The 24,006-nt window shown below is 41.9% G+C and overlaps 1 protein-coding gene across 2 annotated transcripts in view; it reads left to right on the top strand.

Moving 5' to 3' along the window:
• The window catches only part of adamts17 (ADAM metallopeptidase with thrombospondin type 1 motif, 17), a 692,427-nt gene that overhangs the window by 278,699 nt on the left and 389,722 nt on the right, over window positions 1–24,006 (top strand). The window contains exon 9 of one of the 2 annotated variants that reach the window (XM_060853373.1): window positions 19,281–19,421. The exons of the other annotated variant lie outside the window; for it this stretch is intronic. Coding sequence (XP_060709356.1) covers window positions 19,281–19,421 — 141 coding nt within the window. The remainder of the gene's footprint in view (window positions 1–19,280; window positions 19,422–24,006) is intronic. 2 annotated transcript variants of the gene reach the window in all.

Genomic DNA, 24,006 nt, shown 5'->3' with positions numbered 1-24,006 from the left:
TTTACCGGTCTTTTTCTTTTCACATATCTATAGAAGCTTTTGCAGTCAGTTTTTATGTTTTCTTAAAGCTTACTTTTATATTCTATTTTCCCTTTCTGAATTAAACAATTTGTGCTCCTCTGCTGAATTTTAAAGTTCTCCCAGTCCTTTTTCTGGCCAATTTTTTTGCCTCCTCTTTGCCTTTAACACTGCCCCTGATTTCCCTTGTTAGCCATGGTTGTGCCACCTTCCCTGTTTTACTCTTACGCCAGACAGAGATATACAATTGTTGAAGGTCACCCATGTGTTATTTAAATGTTTGCCTTTGCCTATCCTCCATCAACCACTTAAATATCCTTGGCCAGTTTATCTTAGCAAATGTGTGCCTCATACCATCAGAGTTAGCTTTCTTTAAGTTCAGGATTCTAGTTTCAGATTTAATTGTGTCACTCTTCATCTTAATGCAGAATTCTTCCGTACTTTGGTCACTCTTCCCTAAAGGATCTCAAATCACAATGTTGCTAATTAATCCTCTTTCATAACATACTACCCAGTGTAGGAAGGCTTGTTCTCCAGTTGGTTCCTTGACATATTTGTAGGGGAAACCATACCTTATACATTTCAGGAAATCCTCCTACATCACATTGCTGCCATTTTGGTTAGTCCAATCAATATGTAGATTGAAGTCACACATAATACAAAATGATGTGTACAAGATAATGAGAGGCACAGATAGAGTTGATAGCCAGAGACTTTTTCCCAGGGCAGAAATTGTTAACACGAGGGGTCATAGTTTTAAGTTGTTTGGCAGAAAGTGTAGAGGGGATGTCAGAGGTGGGTTCTTTACACAGAGAGTTGAGAGAGCATGGAATGCGTTGCCAGCAGCAGTTGTGGAAGCAAGGTCATTGGGGACATTTAAGAGACTGCTGGACATGCATATGGTCACAGAAATTTGAGGGTTCGTACATGAGGTTTAGCTTACATGAGGATCAATGGTCAGCACAACATTGTGGGTTGAAGGACCTGTTCTGTGCTGTACTGTTCTATGTTCTATAATACTCCATGCATCTGTAATTTCCTGTTTGGTATAGTCCCCAATATCACAACTACTGTTCGGTGGTCGTGCACAACCATCACTGACATCTTTTTCCCATTAGTGTTCTGCTGTTTCACCCATACTCATTCCATGTCATCCAGGCTAATGTCCTCCCTTACTGTTATGTTAATTGCCTCCTTAACCAGCAACACTACCCCACCTCCCTTTCCTTTCTGTTTATCTTTCCTGAAAATTGAATAACCCCGGATGTTGAGTTCCCATCCTTGGTCACCCTGGAGCCAGGTCTCTGTGATCCCAATTACATCATATCCATTAATCACTGTTTGTGCAGTTAATTCATCCACATTACATCAGGGATGTAGAACATTGAGTCAAGAGGAAGAAGGAAGTTTACTTAAGATTGAGGAGGCAAGTCTCAGACAGGGCTTTACAAGGTAACCAGAAAGGAACTGAAAAATGAACTTAGGAGAGCTAGAAGGGGGCATAAAAAAGCTTTATCTGGTAGGATTAAAAAAAACCCGAAGGAATTATATACTTTTACGCAGAACAAGTGGATGGCCGGAATGAGGGTAGGGCCCTTTCAGGGATAGTGGAAGGAACTTGGGCCTGAAGTCAGAGAAGGTCCTTAATGAATATCTTGCTTCAGTATTCACTACTGAGAAGGACCTTGATGTTTGTGCGGACAGTATGAAACAGGCTGATATGCTCAAACAGGTTGGTGCAACGAAGGAGGATATACTGAAAACTTTTAAAAACGTAAGGATAGATAAGTCTCTTGGGCCAGATGGGATACACCTATGGTTACTAAAGGAAATGAGTGAAGAGATTGCTGCACTTTTGGTGATGCTGTTTGCATCCTCACTGTTGGCTGTAGTAGTGCCAGATGATTGGAGGGTGGCAAATGTTCTTCCCTTGTTCAAGAAAGGAAAGAGTGATAATCCTGGGAATTTCAGACTCGTCAGTCTCACATCTGTGGTGGGCAAATTATTGAAGAGGATTCTGAGAGACCGGTTTTATGATTTCTTGGAAAAGCATAGATTAGATTACTTACGGTGTGGAAACAGGCCCTTTGGCCCAACAAGTCCACACCGACCTGCCGAAGCGCAACCCACCCATTCCGCTACATTTGCCCCTTTATCTAACACTATGGGCAATTTAGCATGCCAATTCGCCTGACCTGCACATCTTTGGACTATGGGAGGAAACCCACGCAGACATGGGGAGAATGTGCAAACTCTACACAGTCAGTCGCCTGAGTCGGGAATTGAACCCGGGTCTCTGGCGCTGTGAGGCAGCAGTGCTAACCACTGTGCCACTGTGCTGCCCACATAGTTTGATTGGAGATAGTGAGCATGGCTTTGTGAGGGACAAGTCATGCCTCAGAAGCCTTAATGAATTCTTTGAGGATGTGATAAAACACACGATGAAGGTGGACGTGGTTTATATGGACTTTAGCAAAGCGTTTGATAAGGTTCCCCATGGTACGCTTATTCAGAAAGTAATGACGCATTTTTTACAGGAAAATTTGGCTGTCTGGATACAGAATTGGCTGGCCCATAGATGACAGAGGGTGGTAGTAGATGGATAGTATTCAGTCTGAAGCTTGGTGACCAGTGGGTTTCCACAGGGATCTGTTCTGGGGCCTCTGCTCTTTGTGATCTTTATAAGTGACTTGGATGAGGAAGTGGAAGAGTGGGTTAGTAAGTTTGTCAATGACACCAAGGTTGGTGGAGTGGCAAGTAATGTGGAGAGTTGTTGTAGGTTGTAACGGATTAATGTCAGGCTGCAGAACTAGGTTGATAAGTCATAGTTGGAGTTCAGTCTGGAAAAGTGTGAAGTGATTCATTTTGGAAGGTCAAATTTGAATGCAGATTACAGGGTTAAAGTAAGGATTCTTGGCAGTGTAGAGGAACGGAGGGATCTTAGGGTCCATGTCTAAAGATCCCTCAAAGTTACCACCTAAGTTGATAGGGTTGTTAAGAAGACATATGGGTTGTTGGCTTTCATTAGCAGGGTGATTGAGTTTAAGAGCTGCTAGGATATGCTGCAGCTCTACAGAGTCCTGGTTAGACCACTCTTGGACTATTGTGTTCAGTTCAGGTTGCCTCGTTATAGAAAGGATGTGGAAACTTTGGAGAGAGTGCAGAGGAGATTTACCCAGATGCTGCCTGGACTGACGGGCAGGTCTTATGAAGAAAGGTTGAGGGAGCCAAGGCTTTTCTCATTGGAGCGAAGAAGGATGAGAGTGGACTTCATAGAGGTGTACAAGATGATGAGAGGCACGGATAGCCAGAGACCTTCTCCCAGGGCAGAAATAGCTATCATGAGGGAGCATAATTTTAAGGTGATTGGAGGAAGGTTTAGGGGAGATGTCAGAGATGTTCTTGTTATACAGAGAGTGGTGGGTGCATGGAATGCACTGCCAGAGGTGGTAAGAGAGTCAGATATGTTAGGGATATTTAAGCGACTCTTGGAAAAGCAAATGAATGATAGTAAAATGAAGAGTGTTTAGGTTAGTTTGATCTTAGAGTTGGATAAAAGGTCGGCACAACATCAATGGCCGAAGAGTCTACTGTTCTATGTTTAATTGCAAATGCTCCTTGTATTGAGGCACAAAGAAAAGTGTGCATACAAAGTGTGTGAAAAATGTAGCAACTCACTGACAGCCACACTGTGCATGGAGTCTTTGATTTGCTTGCAGGCCAGCTTCCTGCTGGAAATTCAGGATTGGTGAATATAGCTGATTTTACTTAACATTTTACACACCGTGTTGCCTGCCACCTCCAGCTCTTCATGTTTTGCATTCCATTCTCAGCATCACTGCATTTAATTTCAGGATGAAATGACAAAGGGATGCTTTTTATAAAATATCTTACATAGAACTCGTATGACGAACATGATTAAAATTCCATTCTGTGCTATTGATGATGCATTTATATATTCAGTATGATCATGGCTGATCATCCTTAATCAGTAAGCCAAAATCCTGCTGCAATTTAGGCCAAAGTCCTGCTGCACGATACCACCTATTTTAGTGTCATCAGCAAAATTACTAAGCATGCCTTGTACATTCTCATCCAAATGCCTACAATTTAATCTTTACTACACGTTTTAAAAATTCAAAGTGCACAGATTTACAAGAGTGTTTTACTTGTTATTTCAGACAAAAAGGTAAACCTCATTGGAAGAGTATTCTACCTTGTCAGCCAACGATGTAATGGCATCTGATTTGCATACTTTGTAATTCTATTTCTTCTTCCAACTAGGCATAAGAGTCAGGGATCTGAGAAACTTGGAATGTGGGTGGTTGGGGTTTGGAGAGACTGAGGATGGATATTAGGAAGGTTGGGGAACAGGTGCACTGACCTCGAAACCTGATTGTCTGTTCTGTCTCATCAGTGAGGCTCTATGTGAGGAATGTCAATCTAACAGATTGACTGAATTGCATTTCATTGATTACCCCGTGGTAGGAAACTACCTGTCTTCTCTTGTGATAGTCTCCCATTAATGGATGTGCTGTCACAGGCAGCAAGCAGTAATTTCAGTGTAGGTTTTCTACAAGCAGGTTTTGCGATAGAAGTGGACTTGGGGTATGCAGTGGAACTGTAAAAATAAGGAGAATGCTGATTCTCTCAGAGATTGTTATATTCCAATGGGAATGCTTGCATGGTGTTAGCTTGTTAGTTTGGTGAATAGAATGCTTTTTCAGTATTCTGTATAATAGTGCATATCATTATGTAATTATCTAGGATTCAAATAACGTTTATAGGGAAAGATGGTTTCCTTCTATGCTTGTAACATCCCAAACTGCAGTGAGATGAATGATGATGTGGTTTTTGTAGTAACTGCTAATAATTCTGCCTACTTTTGAAGTAGTGCCATGGGATCTTCAAGGTCTACTGAAACGGACAGCTCAAACCTTGATTAGCGTCGGATCTGATGACACGTCTGACAATGCAACAGTTGCTCAGTGCCCAGTGTTGCCCTGAGGTGTCAGCCTGGATTAAGTGCTACATTTACACATTGTCAGGCTGCCTGTAAATATCACACATTTTGAGCACATAACTTCCTGATCAGGTAATGTCAAGCTTGAGCCTTTCTTACAAGCATCTGTATGTTTTGTGCTTTAGGGAATTCTGCTGTTGAATTTCTTGTAATTCAACTCTTATCCAGTCTATATCGATGATTTGGATGAGAATGTGCAAGGCATGCTTAGTAATTTTGCTGATGACACTAAAATAGGTGGTATCGTGGACAGTGAGGAAGGTTGTCAGAAATTGCAGCAGGACTTTGGCCTAAATTGCAGCAGAACTTTGGCTTACTGATTAAGGATGATCAGCCATGATCATATTGAATGGTGATGCAGGCTCGAAGGGCAGAATGGCCTACTCCTGCACCTATTGTCTATTGTCTACTTCCCCAGTTGGTCAAAGAAATAGCAAATGGAGTTTAATAAAGATAAGTGTGAGGTCTTGCATTTTGTAAAGTCAAATCAAGGTAGGAATTTCATGGTGAATAGTAGGGCCTTAAGGAGTGTAGTGGAACAGAGGGACCTTGGAGTTCAGGTTCACAGTTCTTTGAAAGTGGAATCACAGGTAGACAGGGCAGTGAAGAAGGCTTTTGGCACACTGACCTTCATTAGTCAGGACATTGAGTATAGATGTTGGGAAGTTATGTACAGTTGTACATAATGTTGGTGAGGCTGCATTTGGAATATTATGTTCAGTTTTGGTTACCTTGTTATAGGAAGGATGCTATTAAACTGGAAAGAATGCAGAAGAAATTTGAGGATATTGCCAGGACTCAATGGTCTGAGTTATAGGGAGAAGTTGGGCAACCTAGGACTTTTTCTTTAGAGCATAGGAGACTGAGGGGGGATCCTATAGAAGTGTAGATTGAGTGAAGTGTGAAGTTTCCTCAATTTGATGAGATACTTCCTTATTGATAATAAATTATTTTTCTATGGTCACTATCTTGGACCGCCTTAGTGTTTAGACATTTTATAATCCCTTAGCAGGAGGTAAACTTGTTTTCTGTTCACCCCCTAGCAGTGGAAGTGCTGTTGTGCTAAACCTTTCCAGAGTGCAATTTTGTTGTGAGATTTTGCAGGCAGATTCATATATCGAACCAGATTTGTCATGTATTTTGGAATGAGAAACATAAGGCTAGAAATATAAGGCTCTAGCTTTTGAGGGGTTAGAGCATAGAAATCCTGTGGGGAGTAGAAAACATAGAAAGTAGAAGCAGTAGTAGGCAATTCAACCTTTCAAGCTTGCTCCACCATTCAGTATGCTTCTAGCTGGACATCCACTGAATACACTGTTCCCACTTCCTCCCATAACCTTTGCTCCCTGTGGCTCTAAGAACTATATCTAATTCCTTCTTGAAAATATTCAATATTTTAGCCTTAACCACTTTCTATGGCTGAGAATTCCACAGGCTCACCACTCATTGGATGAAGAAATTTCTCCTCCGTCTTAAATGGCCTATCGTATATCCTTAGACTGTGACCACTGGTTCTGGACTGCCCAGTGATTATGAACATCCTTCCTGTTGGAATTGTATGAAATCCTCTTCATTCTTTTAATCTATAGTGAATGTAGTTCTAACTGATCCAGTCTCTCTCCATATATCAGTCGCTGCCACCACAGGGTTCAGTTTGGTAAACCTTTGTAAACCAGAACATCCTTCCTTAGATAAGGCGACCAGACTGAACACACTACTCCAGATGTTGTCTTACCAAGATCCTGTACAACTGTGGCAAGACATTCTTGCTCTTGTACTCTAATCCTTTCACTCTGAAAGTCAACACCACCGACTACACCTGCATGTTTACTTGCAGCAATTGATGGACCCTGGTGTCAGTTCACTTTCCCCTTTCCCAATCTATCACTGTAAGATAATAATCTGCTTTCTTGCTTTTATTACCAAAGTGGATAACCTCACATTTATTTACATTGTACTTCATCTACCAAGCATTTAGCCACTCACTTAACTTGTACAAATCACACTGAAGCATCTCTGCATTCTCCGTGCAGCTCACCCTCCCACCTGCTTTGAATCATTTGCAAATATGGAGATATTAGATTTAGTCCCCTCAACTAAATCATTTATGCAGATTGTGAATAGTTGGGGTCCATGCCCTGACCGCTGCCATACCGTACTGGCCACTGTCTGTCACTTAGAAAATGACCTGTTTATTCCCAAGATCATAAGAAATAAGAACAGGAGTCGGCCTTTTGGCCACTTGAGCCTGCTCCAGCATAAAATAGGATTGTGGCTGACCTGATGTTCTTCACACCTGAACTAATGCTCACAAAACTTCAAATATGGTCTCACCAGCACCATTTACAGTTGCAAAAGAATTCCTTATTCTCACAATCCTATCTTTTGTCTCCTGTTTGCCAAGTGTTCTGTCTATTTCAGTACACTTTCTCCAATGACATGCACTTTAATTTTACATGCCAATCTTTTATGTGCTTTTTATCAAAAGTCTTTTGAAAGTGGGCTCTGCTTATCAATTCCAGAAGTTACATCCTTAAAATAATGTAGTAGCTTTGTCAAGCATGATTTTCCTTTCATTAATTCATGCTGGCTCTGTCTGGTCTTGTTATTTTCCAAGTGCTCTGTTATTAAATGGTTTATAATGCACCTTAGCAATTTTCCTACTACCAATGTCAGGCTAACTGGTCTGTAATTTCTTGTCTTCTGTCTACCTTTTTTGAATAGTTAGGTTACATTAGCTATCTTACAATCCATGTGAACTGCTTCAGAGCATATAGAATCTTAAAACATAACCACCAGTACACCCATTATTTCTCGGGGCACTTTCTTAAGACTATGATGCAGATTATTGGGCTCTGGGGATTTATCAACTTCTAATGCTATCAAATTTCCCAACACCATTTCTATCCTAATACTGAGTTCTTCAGTGTCTCTCTCTCTCACTAGACTCTGCGTTCCCCAACATTTTTGGGATTTTTTTTGTGTTCTCCCTTGTGAAGACAGACCAAAGTATTCATTTAGTTTGACTGCCATCTCTTTGTTCTCCATTATAACCACCCTAGGTACCGATATTATGGGGAGTTGTCAGACAGTCACCCATAGCTCCCCTTTCTTTTATTATTTATTCAGTCCTGGGATCTGGGCCAGCATTTATTGCTCGTCTCTACTTGCCCTTGAGAAGGTAGTAGCGAGTTACTTGAAATGCAGTGCTATACACAGACCCAGAATGCCATGAGGGAAGGAATTCCAGGAATTTATCTGCACGAATGAACCGCGATATATTTAAAAGTCATGATGATGAGTGGTGTGAAGGAGAAGTTGCAGGTACTGAGTTCCCACGTATCTGTAGGTGGATGTGGTGGGTTTGGCCGGTTGTTGAAGGACCTTTGGTGAATTTTTGCAGTGCATCTTGCAGATAGTCTACACTGCTGCTTACTGAGCATCGGTGGGATAGGAACTGAGTGTCTATACTTGTGATGCTTTGCCCTGGATTGTGTCAAGCTTCTGGAATTTTGTTGGAGCTGCCACTTATTCGGGCAAGTGGTGAGAATTCCATCACACTCTGAGTACTGCCTTATGAGCTGTGATGGAGCTTTGGAGAATTAATAGGTGTTATCAAATAGAATTAATAATTAGAGTCATAGAGTTACAGAGATGTACAACACGGAAACAGATCCTTCAGTTCAACTTATCCATGCTAATATAAATCTAATCCCATTCGCCAGCATTTGGCCCATATCCCTCTAAGCGCTTCCTATTCATACACCCATCCAGATGCCTTTTAAATGTTGTAATTATACCAGCCTCCACCACTTCCTCTGGCAGCTCATTCCATATACGCACCATCCTTTTCGTGAAAAAGTTGTCTCTTCGGACCCTTTTATGTCTTTCCCATCTCACTTAAACCAATGCCCTCCAGTTTTGGATTCCCTCACCCTGGGGAAACAACCTTGCCTATTTACCCTATCAACACCCCTCATGATTATGTAAACCTCTATAAAGTCACCCCACAGCCTCTGATACTCCAGGGAAAACAGCCCCAGCCTGTTCAACTCTCTGTTTGGCTCAAACTCTCCAACCCTGGCAACATCCTTGTAAAGCTTTTCTGAATCCTTTCAAATTTTACAACATCCTTCCGATGGGAGGGAGACCAGAATTGCACGCAATATTCCAAAGTGGCCAAGCCAATGTCATGTACAGCAACAACATCACCTCCCTACTCCTATACTCAATACTCTGACCAATAAAGGAAAGCATAGCAAACACCTCCTTCACTAATCCTATCTTCTTGCGACTCCACTTTCAAGGAACTATGAACCTGCACTCCAAGGTCTCTTTGTTCAGCAACACTCCCGAGGACCTTACCATTAAGTGTATAAGTACTGCCTTGATTTGCCTTTCCAAAATGCAGCACCTCACATTTATCTAAATTAAAGTCCATCTGTCACTCCATGGCCCATTGGCCCATTTAGATTAGATTAGATTCCCTACAGTGTGGAAACAGGCCCATCGGCCCAACAAGTCCACATTGACCCTCCAAAGAGTAACCCACCCAGACCCATTTCCCTCTGACTAATGCACCTAATACTATGGACAATTTAGGATGGCCAATTCACCTGACCTGCACATCTTTGGATGGTGGGAGGAAACTAGAGCACCCGGAGGAAACCCCCGCAGACATAGGGAGAATGTGCAAACTCCACACAGACAGTTGTCCAAGGCTGGAATTGAACCCACAGTCCCTGGCTGTGTGGCGGTGGTGCTAAGCACTGAGCCACTGTGCTGCCTTTTTTTTATTTTTGAAATTCAGGGCAATGTCAAGATATTTATTACCACATGACCCAGCACATCCATTTATTTCTTTACCATACATTCATTCTAAGCTAGAGAGTGAGACAGTACTTCTTACCCCTAACTGCTGTCCTCCAGTCCTGCTGTCAAACAGGTACTCTCCCATCCCATTCTCAGGAGCTCTCAGATGCTTCAGGTTGGTGATGTAGTCCCCAAGTTGCTTGATGATCTCGACCTCCTCATCCAAATAATGAGTCTCCAGGATGTCACAGAGATGAGGGTTAGTCTGGGCAGTGGCGAGTTGGTGTAGATCCAGTAAACTCTGGTACACATTTGATCAAGATTTCATTGTAATCTAAGGTAACTGTCCACTACATCTCCAATTTTGGTGTCTTCTGCAGACTTGCTAACCTTATGTTCATATTCAAGTCCTTGATATAAATGAAAAAAACAGTGGACCCAGCACTAATCCTTATGGCACACTGCTGGTCACATGCTTCCAGTCTGAAAAGCAACCCTCCACCACCACTCTCTACCTTCAACCTTTAAGCCAGCTCTGTGTCCAAATGGCTAGTTCTCTCTATATTCTGTGTGATCTAACCTTGCTGACCAGTCTACGAAGAACGTTGTTAAACGCCTTATTGCAGTCCATATAGATGACAATTACTGCTCTGCCTCATGAATCCTCTTCCTTACTTCTTAAAAAAAACTCAGTCAAGACAGTGAGACATGATTTCCCGTGTACAAAGCCCACCAACAACATGCCCACCTCTGATGTCAGGTTCGCCAATCTATAGTTCCCTGGCTTTTCCTGACCACCTTCCTTAAATAGTGGCACCAGGTTGGTCAACCTTCAGTCTTGCAGCTCTCACATGTGGCAATTGATGATGTAAATATCTCAGCAAGGGGCCCAACAATCACTTCCCTAGCTTCCCATAGAGTTTGAAGATACACCTGACCAGGTCCTGGGGATTTATCCACCTTTATGCATTTTATGTCTGCAATATGGACATTTTCAAGATGTCACTATTTATTTCCCCATGTTCTATATGTTCCATATCCTCCTTGACAGTCAACACTGATGCAAAATACTTGTTTAGTATCTCACCCATCTCCACAAATAGGCAGCCTTGATGATTTTTGAGGGAAAAAGTGAGAACTGCAGATGCTGAAAATCAGAGCTGAAAATGTGTAGCTGGAAAAGCGCAGCAGGTCAGGCAGCATCCAAGGAGCAGGAGAATCGACGTTTCGGGCATTCCTAAAGAAGGGCTCATGCCCGAAATGTTGATTCTCCTGCTCCTTGGATGCTGCCTGACCTGCTGCGCTTTTCCAGCAAAACATTTTCAGCTCTGATTTTTGAGGGGCCTTGTTCTCTCTCTAGTTAATTATTTGTCCTTAATGTACTTGTAGAATTCCTTTGGATTCTCCTTAACCCTGTTTGCAATGTCCCCTTTTTGCCCTCTTAATTATATTCCAACTGCCTTTATACTGTTATAGGGATTCACTCAATTGTTGTGGTTCTGCTCGCCGAGCTGGAAGTTTTTGCTGCAAACGTTTCGTTCCCTGGCTAGGGAACATCATCAGTGCTGTTGGAGCCTCGTGTGAAGCGCTGCTTTGATGTTTCTTCCGGTATTTATAGTGGTTTGTTCTTGCCGCTTCCGGGTGTCAGTTTCAGCTGCAGTGATTTGTATGTGGGGTCCAGGTCGATGTGTCTGTTGATGGAGTTTGGGGATGAATGCCATGCTTCTAGGAATTCTCTGGCTGTTTTCTGTCTGGCTTGTCCTATGATAGTGGTGTTTTCCCAGTCAAATTCATGTTGCTGGTTGTCTGAGTGTATGGCTACTAGAGATAGCTGGTCGTGTCGTTTTGTGGCTAGCTGATGTTCATGGATGCGGATTGTTAGCTGTCTTCCTGTTTGTCCTATATAGTGTTTTGTGCAGTCCTTGCATGGTATTTTGTAAACTACGTTAGTTTGGCTCATGCTGGGTATTGGGTCCTTTGTTCTAGTGAGTTGTTGTCTGAGCGTGGATGTTGGCTTGTGTGCTGTTATGAGTCCTAAGGGTCGCAGTAGTCTGGCTGTCAGTTCTGAGACGCTCCTGACGTATGGTAGAGTGGCTAGTCCTTTTGGTTGTGGCATGTCCTCGTTCCGTGGTCTATCTCTTAGGCATCTGGTGATAAAGTTGCTTGGGTATCCGTTTTTGGCGAATACCTTGTATAGATGTTCCTCTTCCTAACCAAAGCGGACCAACAAAGAATGAAACCTGAAAGTAACAACACCCCCAGATTCAGCAGCGCTTCACACGAGGCTCCAACAGCACTGATGATGTTCCCTAGCCAGGGAACGAAACGTTTGCAGCAAAAACTTCCAGCTCGGCGAGCAGAACCACAACAACGGATACCCGAGCTACAAATCTTCAATCAGATTTTAGGATTCACTCAATCTCTGTTGTCTATACCTGTCACATGCTTCCTTCTTTTTCTTGGCCAATTTTTCTCATCATCCAATATTCTCTACAACGACCAGCCTCGCCTTTCACCCTCACAGGAATATACTGTCCCTGGACTCTCATTATCTCATTTTTGAAGGCTTTCTATTTTCCAGACGTCCCTTTATCTGTAAACATTTGGCCCTAATCAACTTGTGAAAATTCTTGCCTAATACCATCAAAATTGGTCTTTCTTCAATTTAAAACTTTAACTTTTAAATCTGGTCTATCCTTTTCCATCGCTGTGTTAAAACAAGTAAAATTATGATCGCTGGCCCCAAAGTGTTCCTCCACTGACACCTCAGTCACCTGCCCTGCCTCATTTCCAAGAATAGGTTAAGTTTTGCACCTTCTTCAGTAGGTACATCCACATACTGAATCAGAAAATTTTCTTATACAAACTTAACAAATGTTTCTCCATCCAAGCCCTTAACACTAAGGCAGGCTTAGTCTACGTTGGAAAATTAAAATTCCTTACCATAACAACCCTGTTGTTCTCACAGATAACTGAGATCCCCTACCATTTTGGTTGTCAATTTGCTGCTGAATTATTGGGGAGGTCTATAATACAATCCTAATAAGATGACCATCCCTTTCTTATTTATCAGTTCCACCCAAATGACCTTCCTAAGGATAGCATTACTGCTGTACTTAGGGAGGATACTGGGAGTAGAACATAGAACATAGAAAAATACAGTGCAGTACAGGCCCTTCGGCCCTCGATGTTGCGCCGACCCAAGCCCACCTAACCTACACTAGCCCACTATCCTCCATATGCCTATCCAATGCCCGTTTAAATGCCCATAAAGAGGGAGAGTCCACCACTGCTACTGGACGGCATTCCATGAACTCACGACTTGCTGAGTAAAGAATCTACCCCTAACATCAGTCCTATACCTACCTCCCCTTAATTTAAAGATATGCCCTCTCGTAATAGCTGACTCCATACGTGGAAAAAGGTTCTCATGGTCAACCCTATCTAAACCCCTAATCATCTTGTACCCCTCTATCAAGTCACCCCTAAACCTTCTTTTGTCCAATGAAAACAGCCCCAAGTGCCTCAGCCTTTCCTCATACGATCTTCCTACCATACCAGGCAACATCCTGGTAAACCTCCTCTGCACCCGTTCCAGTGCCTCCACATCCTTCCTATAGTATGGCGACCAAAACTGCACACAATACTCCAGATGCAGCCGCACCAGAGTCTTATACAACTGCAATATGACCTCAGGACTCCGGAACTCAATTCCTCTATCAATAAAATACCAGTACGCCATATGCCTTCTTCACAGCACTATTTACCTGGGTGGCAACTTTCAGAGATCTGTGTACATGGACACCAAGATCCCTCTGCTCATCCACACTACCAAGTATCTGACCATTAGCCCAGTACTCCATCATCTTGTTACTCTTACTAAAGTGAATCATTTCACACTTAGCTACATTGAACTCCATTTGCCACCTTTCTGCCCAGCTCTGCAACTTATCTATATCCCGCTGTAACCTTAGGTATTCTCCCTAAGTACAGCAGTAATGCTATCCTTAACCAAAAATACCACTCTCCCTCCCTTCTTGCTCCCCTTTCTATGGCATCTACACCCTGGAACATTAAGCTGTCAGTCCTGTCCATTCCTGAGTCCCATGTTTCCAACTATGCCCTCAGTTCATCTGCCATAACTGTTAGATCTCTTGCGTTGAATTAAATGCAGTTTATTTTAAAAGTCCTACTTCATTCTCTGCGTTGTTCCTGCCTGCTATGACTGTATCAGTCTTAGACTGCTCTTTTTCCTCACTATCTCTCTGAAAGCCACCATCCCCTTAAAAGTTTAAATCCTCCTGAGCAGCTGTAACAAGTCTCCTTGCAAGTATATTAGTCCCCTTCCAATTCAGGTGCAATCCATTCTTCTTATAGAAGTCATTTCTACACCAGAAGAGATTCCAATTATCCAAACATGTGAAGCCTTCATTCCTATGTCAGCTCCTCAGACACACATTCATCTGCTATATCTTTCTATTCCTTACCCTGTTAGTTTTACATTCCCCTGAGTCTATCACCCTCTATGTTTTCCAAAACAGCATATTTGCTTGAGTTAAGGATAGCCACAGGAAACTCCTGCACTACCTGCCTCCCTCTCCTACCTTTCCTGGAGGTCACCCATCTACCTGACTATATCTTCAGTTTATCTCCCTTTCTGCAATTGCCATCCCCTACTTTCTATAACTTCCTCATTGCCTTTAACTGCCACTCCAACCGATCCATGCGATCCGACAGGATTTGCAACCAAGCACCCTTCCTGCAGACGTAATCATCAGTAACATGGAAGCTCTTTCTAATCTCCCACTCTGACAAGAAGAGCATATCACTCTACTAAAGGCCATCTTTGCTGTTATAAAGTGGAGATTTGCCCACGCTCTGATAATTAAATCTGAAACGTCCAGAGAGGATCGCCTCTCCTCACCTCCTAGTCTGATAAAAGAGGTGTAACCTACCCCTCACCTCCCTGCCCCCGGTCTGTTTTAAAGGAGTGGTTAAATGAAATGAAATCCTTTCACTCACACTTTAATCAAGAAGTAACAATTATTTATCTAACTCAAACAGTGAACAAATTAACAGAACCACTAACAAACCAAACAATTCCCATCTAACTGCTAACTGTTCCCTAATAAAATCAAATCCTAATACTATGCTGTTTGAATTAATACTGGTCCCACTTATATAAAAAAAACAATAAACTTTAGTCTCTCAAAATTATAGCCAGGTCATGTCTTCCAGACCTTTCTGTGTCTTCTCCATTGACCTTCTCTGAGGAACACCACCTCCTTCATATTCTTGCATCAGGAATATCTGTCTCTGTCGAATTCTGGTGTCAGAAATGTTCTCTCTGTGAATTCTACTGTCTGGAAAGTTAGCTAAGAGTGCCATAGTCCCTTTATTAATTAGATGGTGCTTTCCCTGAGAGCTGAAAGTTGTTATCTCTTGGCAGATGATCGTTTGCTCTCACCATTTACCAAATGCCCTCATCTTTTATACCTTTGATGATCTATCAATATTTTTACAATCAGATTGGTTCTAGGTTGTCAAAACCATCTGATTTAAATTCAGTAGGTTATTGGTAGCTAAGTGCTTGGTTTAAATTGATTGGAGAAATTTGAAAAATCGTTTTGTTTTGATAAAAATGCTGCTTGGCTGTTCGATACAAAATGTTTCAATTTGAGCGCTTTCTTTGCACCTGTACTTTAAGCTGCTTTTCATACATCCATTTTAATTCTAAGCACCAAAAAAAATGACCACGCAATGCTTCCCCCATTTTACAATTTTAACACACCAACTTTGCAACATTTGCACCTTAACAACACAGACCCAGAAAATAGCACAGTCTTACTGCTCTAAAAACACTGCTGCAGGCTAACACAGTACCTATGTTGTATATTTTTAAAGTTTAATCAAGAGACAGATCTCAATAAAAACATGTAATCAAAAAGAACCCATTCTCCTCAGTATTGTAGATTCATTAAAAAAAAACTAGCCACTTAGCTGCGTCCCTGCTGTGATCTCCCCACATCGGTTTCTTTCTCGATTGATTCATGTCCCACCTTGTGGTCACTCTCTTTGTCTCCCTTCCTTCTTTGTTAAGATTCCGTTGTTTTGATTTTTTTCCCCCCAAAGTCCCAAAACAGTGCAATAGCTTATCAAACAGCAATTACTGCTCCTAGCATTGGAGGAAATCAATTCCAACACTGAAAGTACCTCAGAAAAGGAGTAGCTCTTGTAGCTACAATTTTGTCCCAATATCCATCTTATAACCACTGTATTAAATAGAACATAGAACAGTACAGCACAGTACAGGTCCTTCAGCCACAATGTTGTGCTGAGCATTTATCTTAACCTAAGATCATTCTGGATTAGTGGTGCTGGAAGAGCACAGCAGTTCAGGCAGCATCCGAGGAGCAGTAAAATGGACATCTGGGGCAAAAGCCCTTCATCAGGAATAATCTAAGATCAACCTAATCTACACACCCTGCAATTTACTGCCATCTATGTGCTTGTCCAGCAGTAGCTTAAATATCCTTAATGTCTCTGACTCAATTACCATCACTGGCAGTGCATTCCACACAGCCACCAGTCTCGACATAAAGAACCTACCTCTGACATCTCCCCTATATCTTCCTCCAATCACCTTAAAATTATGACCCCTCATGACAGCCATTTCTGCCCTGGGGAAAAGTCTCTATCTACTCTATCTATGCCTCTTATTACCTTGTTACACCTCTATCAAGTCACTTCTGTTCTTCTTCTCTCCAGTGTGAAAAGTCCTAGCTCACTCAATCTCTCTTCATAAGACATGCCCTCTAATCCAGGCAGCATTCTGATAAATCTCCTCTGCACCCTCTCTAAAGCATCTACATCCTTCTTATAATGAGGTGACCAGAACTGGATACAATATTCCAAGTGTGATCTGATCAGGATTTTATACATCTGCAGCAAAACCTCTCAGCTCTTCAACTCAATCCCCCTGTCAATGAAAACCATGTTAACAACCCTATCAACTTGGGTGGCAACTTTGAGGGATTTATGTATGTGGACCCCAAGACCCCGCTGTTCCTCCGAAGTGCCAAGAATCCTGTCTTTAATCCTGTATTAGCATTTAAATTTGACCTTCCAAAGTAAATCATGTGCATTTTTCTAGATTGAACTCCATCTGCCACTTCTCAGCCCAGCTCTGCATCCTGCAACAGCCCTCGGCACTATGTACAACACCACAACCTTTGTCTCTTTGGCAAACCTACTAACCCACCCTTCCCCTTGTTTATCCAAGTCATTTATAAGAACTACCAAGAGCAGATCCGATATGGTAGGTCTAGTTCAGTTTCTGATCAATGATAACCTCCAGTATCTGGACAGTAGAGATTCAATGATGTTAGCACCATTGAATATCATGGGTAATGGTTAGATACTCTCTTATTGAAATGGTCATTATCAGGCATTTGTGTGACATTTGCCAATTTTTAGCTCAAGCCTGGATTTGTCCTGATTTTTTGCGTTTGAATATGGACTTCAGAATATCTGAGGGGTCATGATTTGTGCTGAAAATTGTGCAATTCTTGGTGAGCATCCTCACTTTGGACCTTATGAAGGTCATTCATGAAACAGTTTGGCCTAGGACACTATACTGAGGAGCACCTGCAGAGATGTCCTGGAGCTGAGATGACTGACCTTCATCAATCATACCATCTTCCTTTGTGCCATGTATGACTCCAACCACTGGAGAGTTTGCCCCCTGAGTTATAATTTTTTACATTGTTTGGGCTTGTTGACATTCAGTCAAATGCAGCCTTGAAGTCAAGAACAGTCACTCTCACCTCGCCTCTTTTTCCATATTTGAATCAAAGCTGTAATGAGGTCAGGACCTGAGTAGCCTTGGTGGAACCCAAACTGGGCTGGCCATAACTGAACAGATTATTGCTGAGCAAGTGCTGCTTGATGGTACTGTTGGTAGCACTTCCATCAATTTATTGATAATGAAGAGTAAACTGCTATGGCAGTAATTGGCTGGGTTGGATTTGTGTACAGGATATTTGTGTAGATGCCAGTGTTGTAACTGCAGTGGAGCAGAGAGTAGAAATCTTGGAGCGGAATCCACATCGGTCTGGACCCTCCCCAGTTTTCTGATTGATTGTGTCAAGAATGGTTTGACTGAGTTTTAATGAATACAAATTAAGGTACCCCAAACAACAATGTGAAAATGGAGACATTCTGCTGTGACTTATGAATATTGTCTTGCAGCAATTATTTTTGTTAGCTTTTGTATTTGAAAAGGCTTTTCTTAGTTCTGTTAGTTAGTGACGATGTTGCTCCTGGAATTAGAGTCATAGTCATAGTCACAGCATGGAAACAGACCTTTTGGTCCAACCTGTCCATGCCGACCAGATATCCCAACCCAATCTAGTCCCACCTGCCAGCACCCAGCCCATATCTCTCCAAACCCTTCCTATTCATATACCCATCCAAATGCCTCTTAATTGTTGCAATTGTACCAGCCTCCACCACATCCCAATTCTCGAGATGTTTCATTTGAGGCAGAGAGTGAATACTGATGCAGACTATTCAGTTTAATGTCTTTGCTGCAAGCTGCTAGCTAATCTGCCACTCCTATCAGTGTGCTATGAATCAGCTCACCAGTTCTCAGCTAACCGGTTGGGGCTTCGTATGAGCTCAGGATGAAACATTGGCCCCTGAGGTGAGGGAGCCAAGATTCAATCTGCTCCATATGTGTGCATATCATTGGAGTAAATTGATGTAAGAAATTAAGAGGAATGCCATAATTACAGTGAGAGTCACTCAATGCGCACATTCATATGAGTTTCAGAGCCACAGCTAAGATTGTGTTTCTGTAACATATTGTCATTTAAAGCAGATGTTTTCCAGATTTACTGGCTAGCAATTTATAGCTATGTTACTGTAAATTAGATCCTAATTACAGTTCACGTTTTATAATGGTACATTGCAGGAAAAGTCATGGTGCATAATTTTGTGGCACATCTGCCAGTTTAAGATTTGGACAAATTGTTATTGGTTTTGCTCCCTTACTTACATACTCATTTTTCTTTGCCTCCCAAAATCTCATTATTGCCTGCGTACACTCTTTCTTTCACTCTGCGCTTTTTTCTTGGTCCTGCTTCCTTCACTCACTGCACCCCTCGCTCCATGTCCCTGCTCACTCCTGGTGTCCCTTTCCTCCATGCCACCCTCTCACCCTGCCCCCTCTACACCCACCTCCCATCTCTTGCTGTCTCCACCTGTCACTTTCTATCCGACTGCATCTCTTTCTTTCTGTCTGCCCCCTTCACTTGCTTTCCTGACCTTGATCTCTGTACCTCCTCTGTTTGCTGTCTTCCTCCTTTCACTCTTTCTGCCTCGCCCCCCCCCCCCACCCGAATGATCGTCACTCTCTCTTGGACAGCATGGGTATGAGCCATGACACTGATCACGCCTCATGTGCTGAACATTTCCACATCATGTCTGGTGAATGGGTCAAGGGAAAAAATCCAAGTGACCTATCCTGGTCTACCTGTAGCCATGATGACCTGGAGAATTTTTTGAGGTAAGATTTGCTCTCTTCTTATAAATGTTCACTTTTGCTCAGCAAAATATTTCCTCTGAGAAGACTTAATTTAACACAGAATGGTTAACTTGAGGCTAGCTGTCCACTGCCATAGTGTTGGTAATACTGTAATCACCTTCCCACATGGTGTCCTTTCCACCTACAGTGGGACATCTTAGAGGGGTGAACCTGATCAGGGCACTGGTGTTCACTGAGTCTTTGTGTTGAGGCTGAACCTATCACAAGACGTGGAGCAAAGTCAGGGAAGTAAAACTGAGGCATAAATCAACCCCAATCTAATTGAATGTAAGAGCGGGCTTGAGGGGATGAATGGCCTCATTTCCTGAGTTGTTTATCTGTACAATGGGACAGATAAAACCGCTTTTATATTTTACCCTTCAAACAGACAAACCTAGTGCAAATGTCCCAGTACATAAAAGAAATTGTGAGCACTGCACCTTTGACTGCAATTCATCTGTATTTATTGTGGTATGGAATGGACTTTAAGTAGTGCTGGCAGAGTGCAGAGTAATATCAGATTCCTCCTTAAATGTGTAGCCAGAAATAAGAGTCTTGAACAGAATAAAGCAGGCTCAAAATGGTACACAGTAAAATCATTCCTGTCATGCTGTGCAGGAATTAATCCATTTGATGAGTATGAAAGTGTAGATAGATATGAGAAGAAATCCCACTGAACAGGAGAGAGTGTGTTATATTTAAATTGGGGGAGGAAAGTAGTTTGTTTTGTTTTTTGACCTTATTTAATACAACCTGGTGGTTAGAAATAAATTACAGATAATGGATTGGCACAGCCTTGAATCTGGGGAGGATCCATTTGAAGAAAAACACTACCATGATTACAGCAGAGAGCTTCCTGACTCTTTCAACTCACCACACCCCTCTGTTTTTATATCACACTAATACAGATGAAGGCTTTGCCAGACAATTGCAAGTTCCATGTAATTTCAAAAATATTCAAACTGTACTCTGGAAGCTAGTTCCTGACAAACGATAAAAGTTTGAAATATATTTTCCACTGAGCTACTACCGGGGGTTTGCAGTTTTCAAAAACTTGCCTTTGAGCCACTTTTACTAGATCCATCCATACTTTAGTTGGTTGTGGCTGAGATTTCCCCCCAGCATGCACACTTCGTGGTTTTCACTGAATTTTACACGGCGAGTGTAAGCCAACTATTAACACAGAACCTTCTGTTCAGTCCTGACATTTTTTTGTACACTTACTCTGTTGAAGTTTCTAACTTCAGCATGTATTCCAAACAGGATGTAGAAAATTGTGGAGACACGGAAAATATGAATCCAAGACACCACCCCTCTGATGGATCACTTCCATCTAGCCATCTTCTCACTGTATCCTCAAACAATCTCTGATGAGAGATGGGTCCAACCATCTTTGCTGTTTATACTACTGATTTTGCTCTTCTCTGACATATTATCCCAGAATAAAGGCAAAATTGCTTAATCCCAGAGGACCAAAGGGCTCTCCCTTATTAGAGACAGGTGGTGAGTTCTTCATAATAACCTCAGTGGTGTGGGAATTCATCCCACCCTGTTGAGGTCACTCCAGTCTTAGCAAATTGGTGGATGGCTGGTTTGCAAAAATCAATTTTGATTACTTCAGTCTTTTCGTTCAAAAGAAACAAGATAAATTCTACAGCCTTACCTTCATTAATAAAATTCCTGATGCCTTGACTCATCATTATTTCTTAGTATCAACTCAGAGCCTATAATATTAATTCTAGTGCACACTTTTTAGGTGGGATCTGACCAGTGCGTTATACTATTGAAATATCACTGTAATTGAATTGTGTCCTGTGATTTTATATGGTCATGAGGAAAATAATTTCCTGCACTTGAACTGGAGAGTCTTCCCGCAAGAAAGCTCTGCCGATCTATCTGTTTATTTCTGTCTCTGACCTATATCCCTGTTGAATGCTGGGAGAGTGTGTCTGCTTATTTTTCCATATTTCTGGCCATTTTAATAGGCAAGCACAATGCTGAAGATTTCCAAAGTTTATTGGTGTTTTCTTTCCTAATGACAAATCCTCACTAACAAAACTGCACAATAATTGTGTAGCCTTTAACCACAATGAACTCCATTTGCTACCAGTTACCAACGTTCTCTGACGTGGTTTTCATTTGAAGGCGTTTTCACTTCGGAGATTTTGCTGAATATAATTTTGTCCAAATCATGTTGTATTTTAAAAATACTTGAAATCACAAGGCAACTGTTTTTAGGATGCACTATTCACATCTTTTTCAGGCCTGAAAGGTAATCATTTATACCTGCCATTCACTCTAGCCAGTTTTTAAAGGAAACATGTTTTTTCTTCAATCCTCACATCACTTCCAATAGCACCATCACGAGCCATTAACTGCTAAATAAAAACTTCTGTCCTTTTTGTTAATAATGGATGTTAGTAGAACTGTGCAGATTTGTTAAACATCGTTTCCCTTTTGTGAACCCATGCTGCCAGCCTTCAGTGAATATATACTATCTTTGTGCATGCCTACCCATTATAGTTCTTATCTTTATTTGTGAAATCATTCCGACAAAAAATATTATCCGGCTGTAGTTTCTAGGAAATTCTTTAAATGTTCACACTTTTTCACTTCAGAATAACCAGGGATTTTATGTTCAACAAACAGAATCCAGAAATAGTCCAGTGCTATTTATAGTTCATGTGGATAATGCTCCATTAAATATTCTGTTTCTGGTTTCTTGTCTGCTTCGATCGAAGTTCCTGCCTGAGTAACAAAGTCCCTGCATGGATGATGCTCTGTGTCATTCAGGAGTGGAGTCAGGAAGGCCTTTATCACACCAAGTGTGGTGGATATCTGGAACTCTTTCTCCCTGCTCAAATACTATCGAGGCTGGCAATGTTTTTATTGGTAGAACTTTGCAGGAGTTAGGAAGTTTGAAGTGACCTAGAGATCAATGATGGTTTAAGTAAACATGGAATAGAATATCAAAGAGATGCTGCTAGTTATAATAAAGATGATAAGACCTGTATACCTTGGGTAGAATGCTGCCACCAATCCTCCTTTCTGTGCAGGTCTACAGACACTTCCAGTCATTTCTGAAGGATGAACCATGTGTCTCAGCAGAAAAGGCACTCAGATTAGGACCTGGATATCCCAATTGCCAGACAGTCAGATCAGTAGACAAACAAGAGGCTGGAAGAACACAGCAAACCAGGCAGCATCAGGAGGTGGAAGAGTCAACCTTTTGCGTATAATCCGTGCCATCTCCTTAAGCTGCCTGGCTTGCTGTGTTCTTCTGCCTGTCTAGTTTGGATTCCAGCATCTGCAGTTTTTTTTGTCTCTACAGAGAGTCAGATCAGAACCATGTGGAGCCCCTGATACAGCCGACTCCTTGGAAATTGTCTAGGAAATTGAAGTTTGCAATGGACAATTCTCCTACATCTGGGGCCCTTAGAAAAAGTCTGTTTAAAGTTAGAAACGTCACAAACTGCCAAGTCAGTCGAGCTTAACAGTTATCCAGGAAAAGTTAGAGATTAAAAAGTTGCCATCGTCCGAGAGGCCCATAAGGCTGCTGTATCATGAAAAGAGTGGACTAGTGGGGAATTTCACCTGACGTTCACTACACCTTTGATGAGGGGTCAGGTTAAGAAAGCAGGACCTTCATTGTAACTTCAGCTGGTACAGGATTGAATCTGCATTATTGGTGTCACTCTGCATCACAAACCAGTCTTTCAAACAAATCAGCTAACAGCTCCTGTAACTCAATAATTGTTAAACTGAATCCATGTGTCGCCAATGAAGCCCCGCTGATTCCTTTGCAGGCCCTGACTGATCACCCCTCCCCAATCGACTCTATGCACTCATTCACTTACCTGACATTTTATTATGGAGCAAAATGGTGGCCAGGGAAAGATTAGGTTCATTGAGGAACAAAAGAGGGAATTTATGCGTGGAGCCGGAGGAAGTGGGTGAGATCCTTAGCAAATGCTTTGCATCAGTATTCACAAAGGAGAAGGATTTGGTGGATGATGAGTGCAGAGAGGGGTATGTTGATATCTTAGGGGCATGTTGATATCAAAAAGGAGATGTTGGGAGTTTTGAAAAGCATTAAGATAGACTAGTCATCAAGACCTGATAGAATCTAACCTAGAATGATGAGGAAATTGTTAGGACCTTGTATGAAATCATTGTATCCTCTTTACTCACAGACGAGGAGCCAGGGACAGGAGGATAGCCAATGTTGTTTCTTTGTTTAAGAACGGCAACAGGGATAATCTGGGAAATTACAGGCTGGTGAGCCTGACATCAGTGGTAGGGAAATTATTGGAGAAGGTTCTTAAGGATAGGCTTTAATCACCTTTGGGAAAATATGGATTTATTAGCAAAAGGCAGTATGGCTTTGTGCAGAGGAGGGTGTGTCTCACAAACTTGGTTGTGTTTTTTGAGGAGGTGATGAAGGTGATTGATGAGGGCAGGCTGGTGAATGTTGTTTACATGGATTTTAGCAAGGCCATTGGCAAGGCTGATGCAAAAGGTGAAGTCACATGGGATCCACAGTGAGCAGTAAGATGGATATAAAACT

Source organism: Hemiscyllium ocellatum, chromosome 39 (assembly GCF_020745735.1).
Source record: "Hemiscyllium ocellatum isolate sHemOce1 chromosome 39, sHemOce1.pat.X.cur, whole genome shotgun sequence".
Lineage (NCBI taxonomy): Eukaryota > Metazoa > Chordata > Chondrichthyes > Orectolobiformes > Hemiscylliidae > Hemiscyllium > Hemiscyllium ocellatum.
The sequence above is the reverse complement of the archived record's forward strand: the minus strand, read 5'-3'. Positions and strand labels throughout refer to the sequence as shown.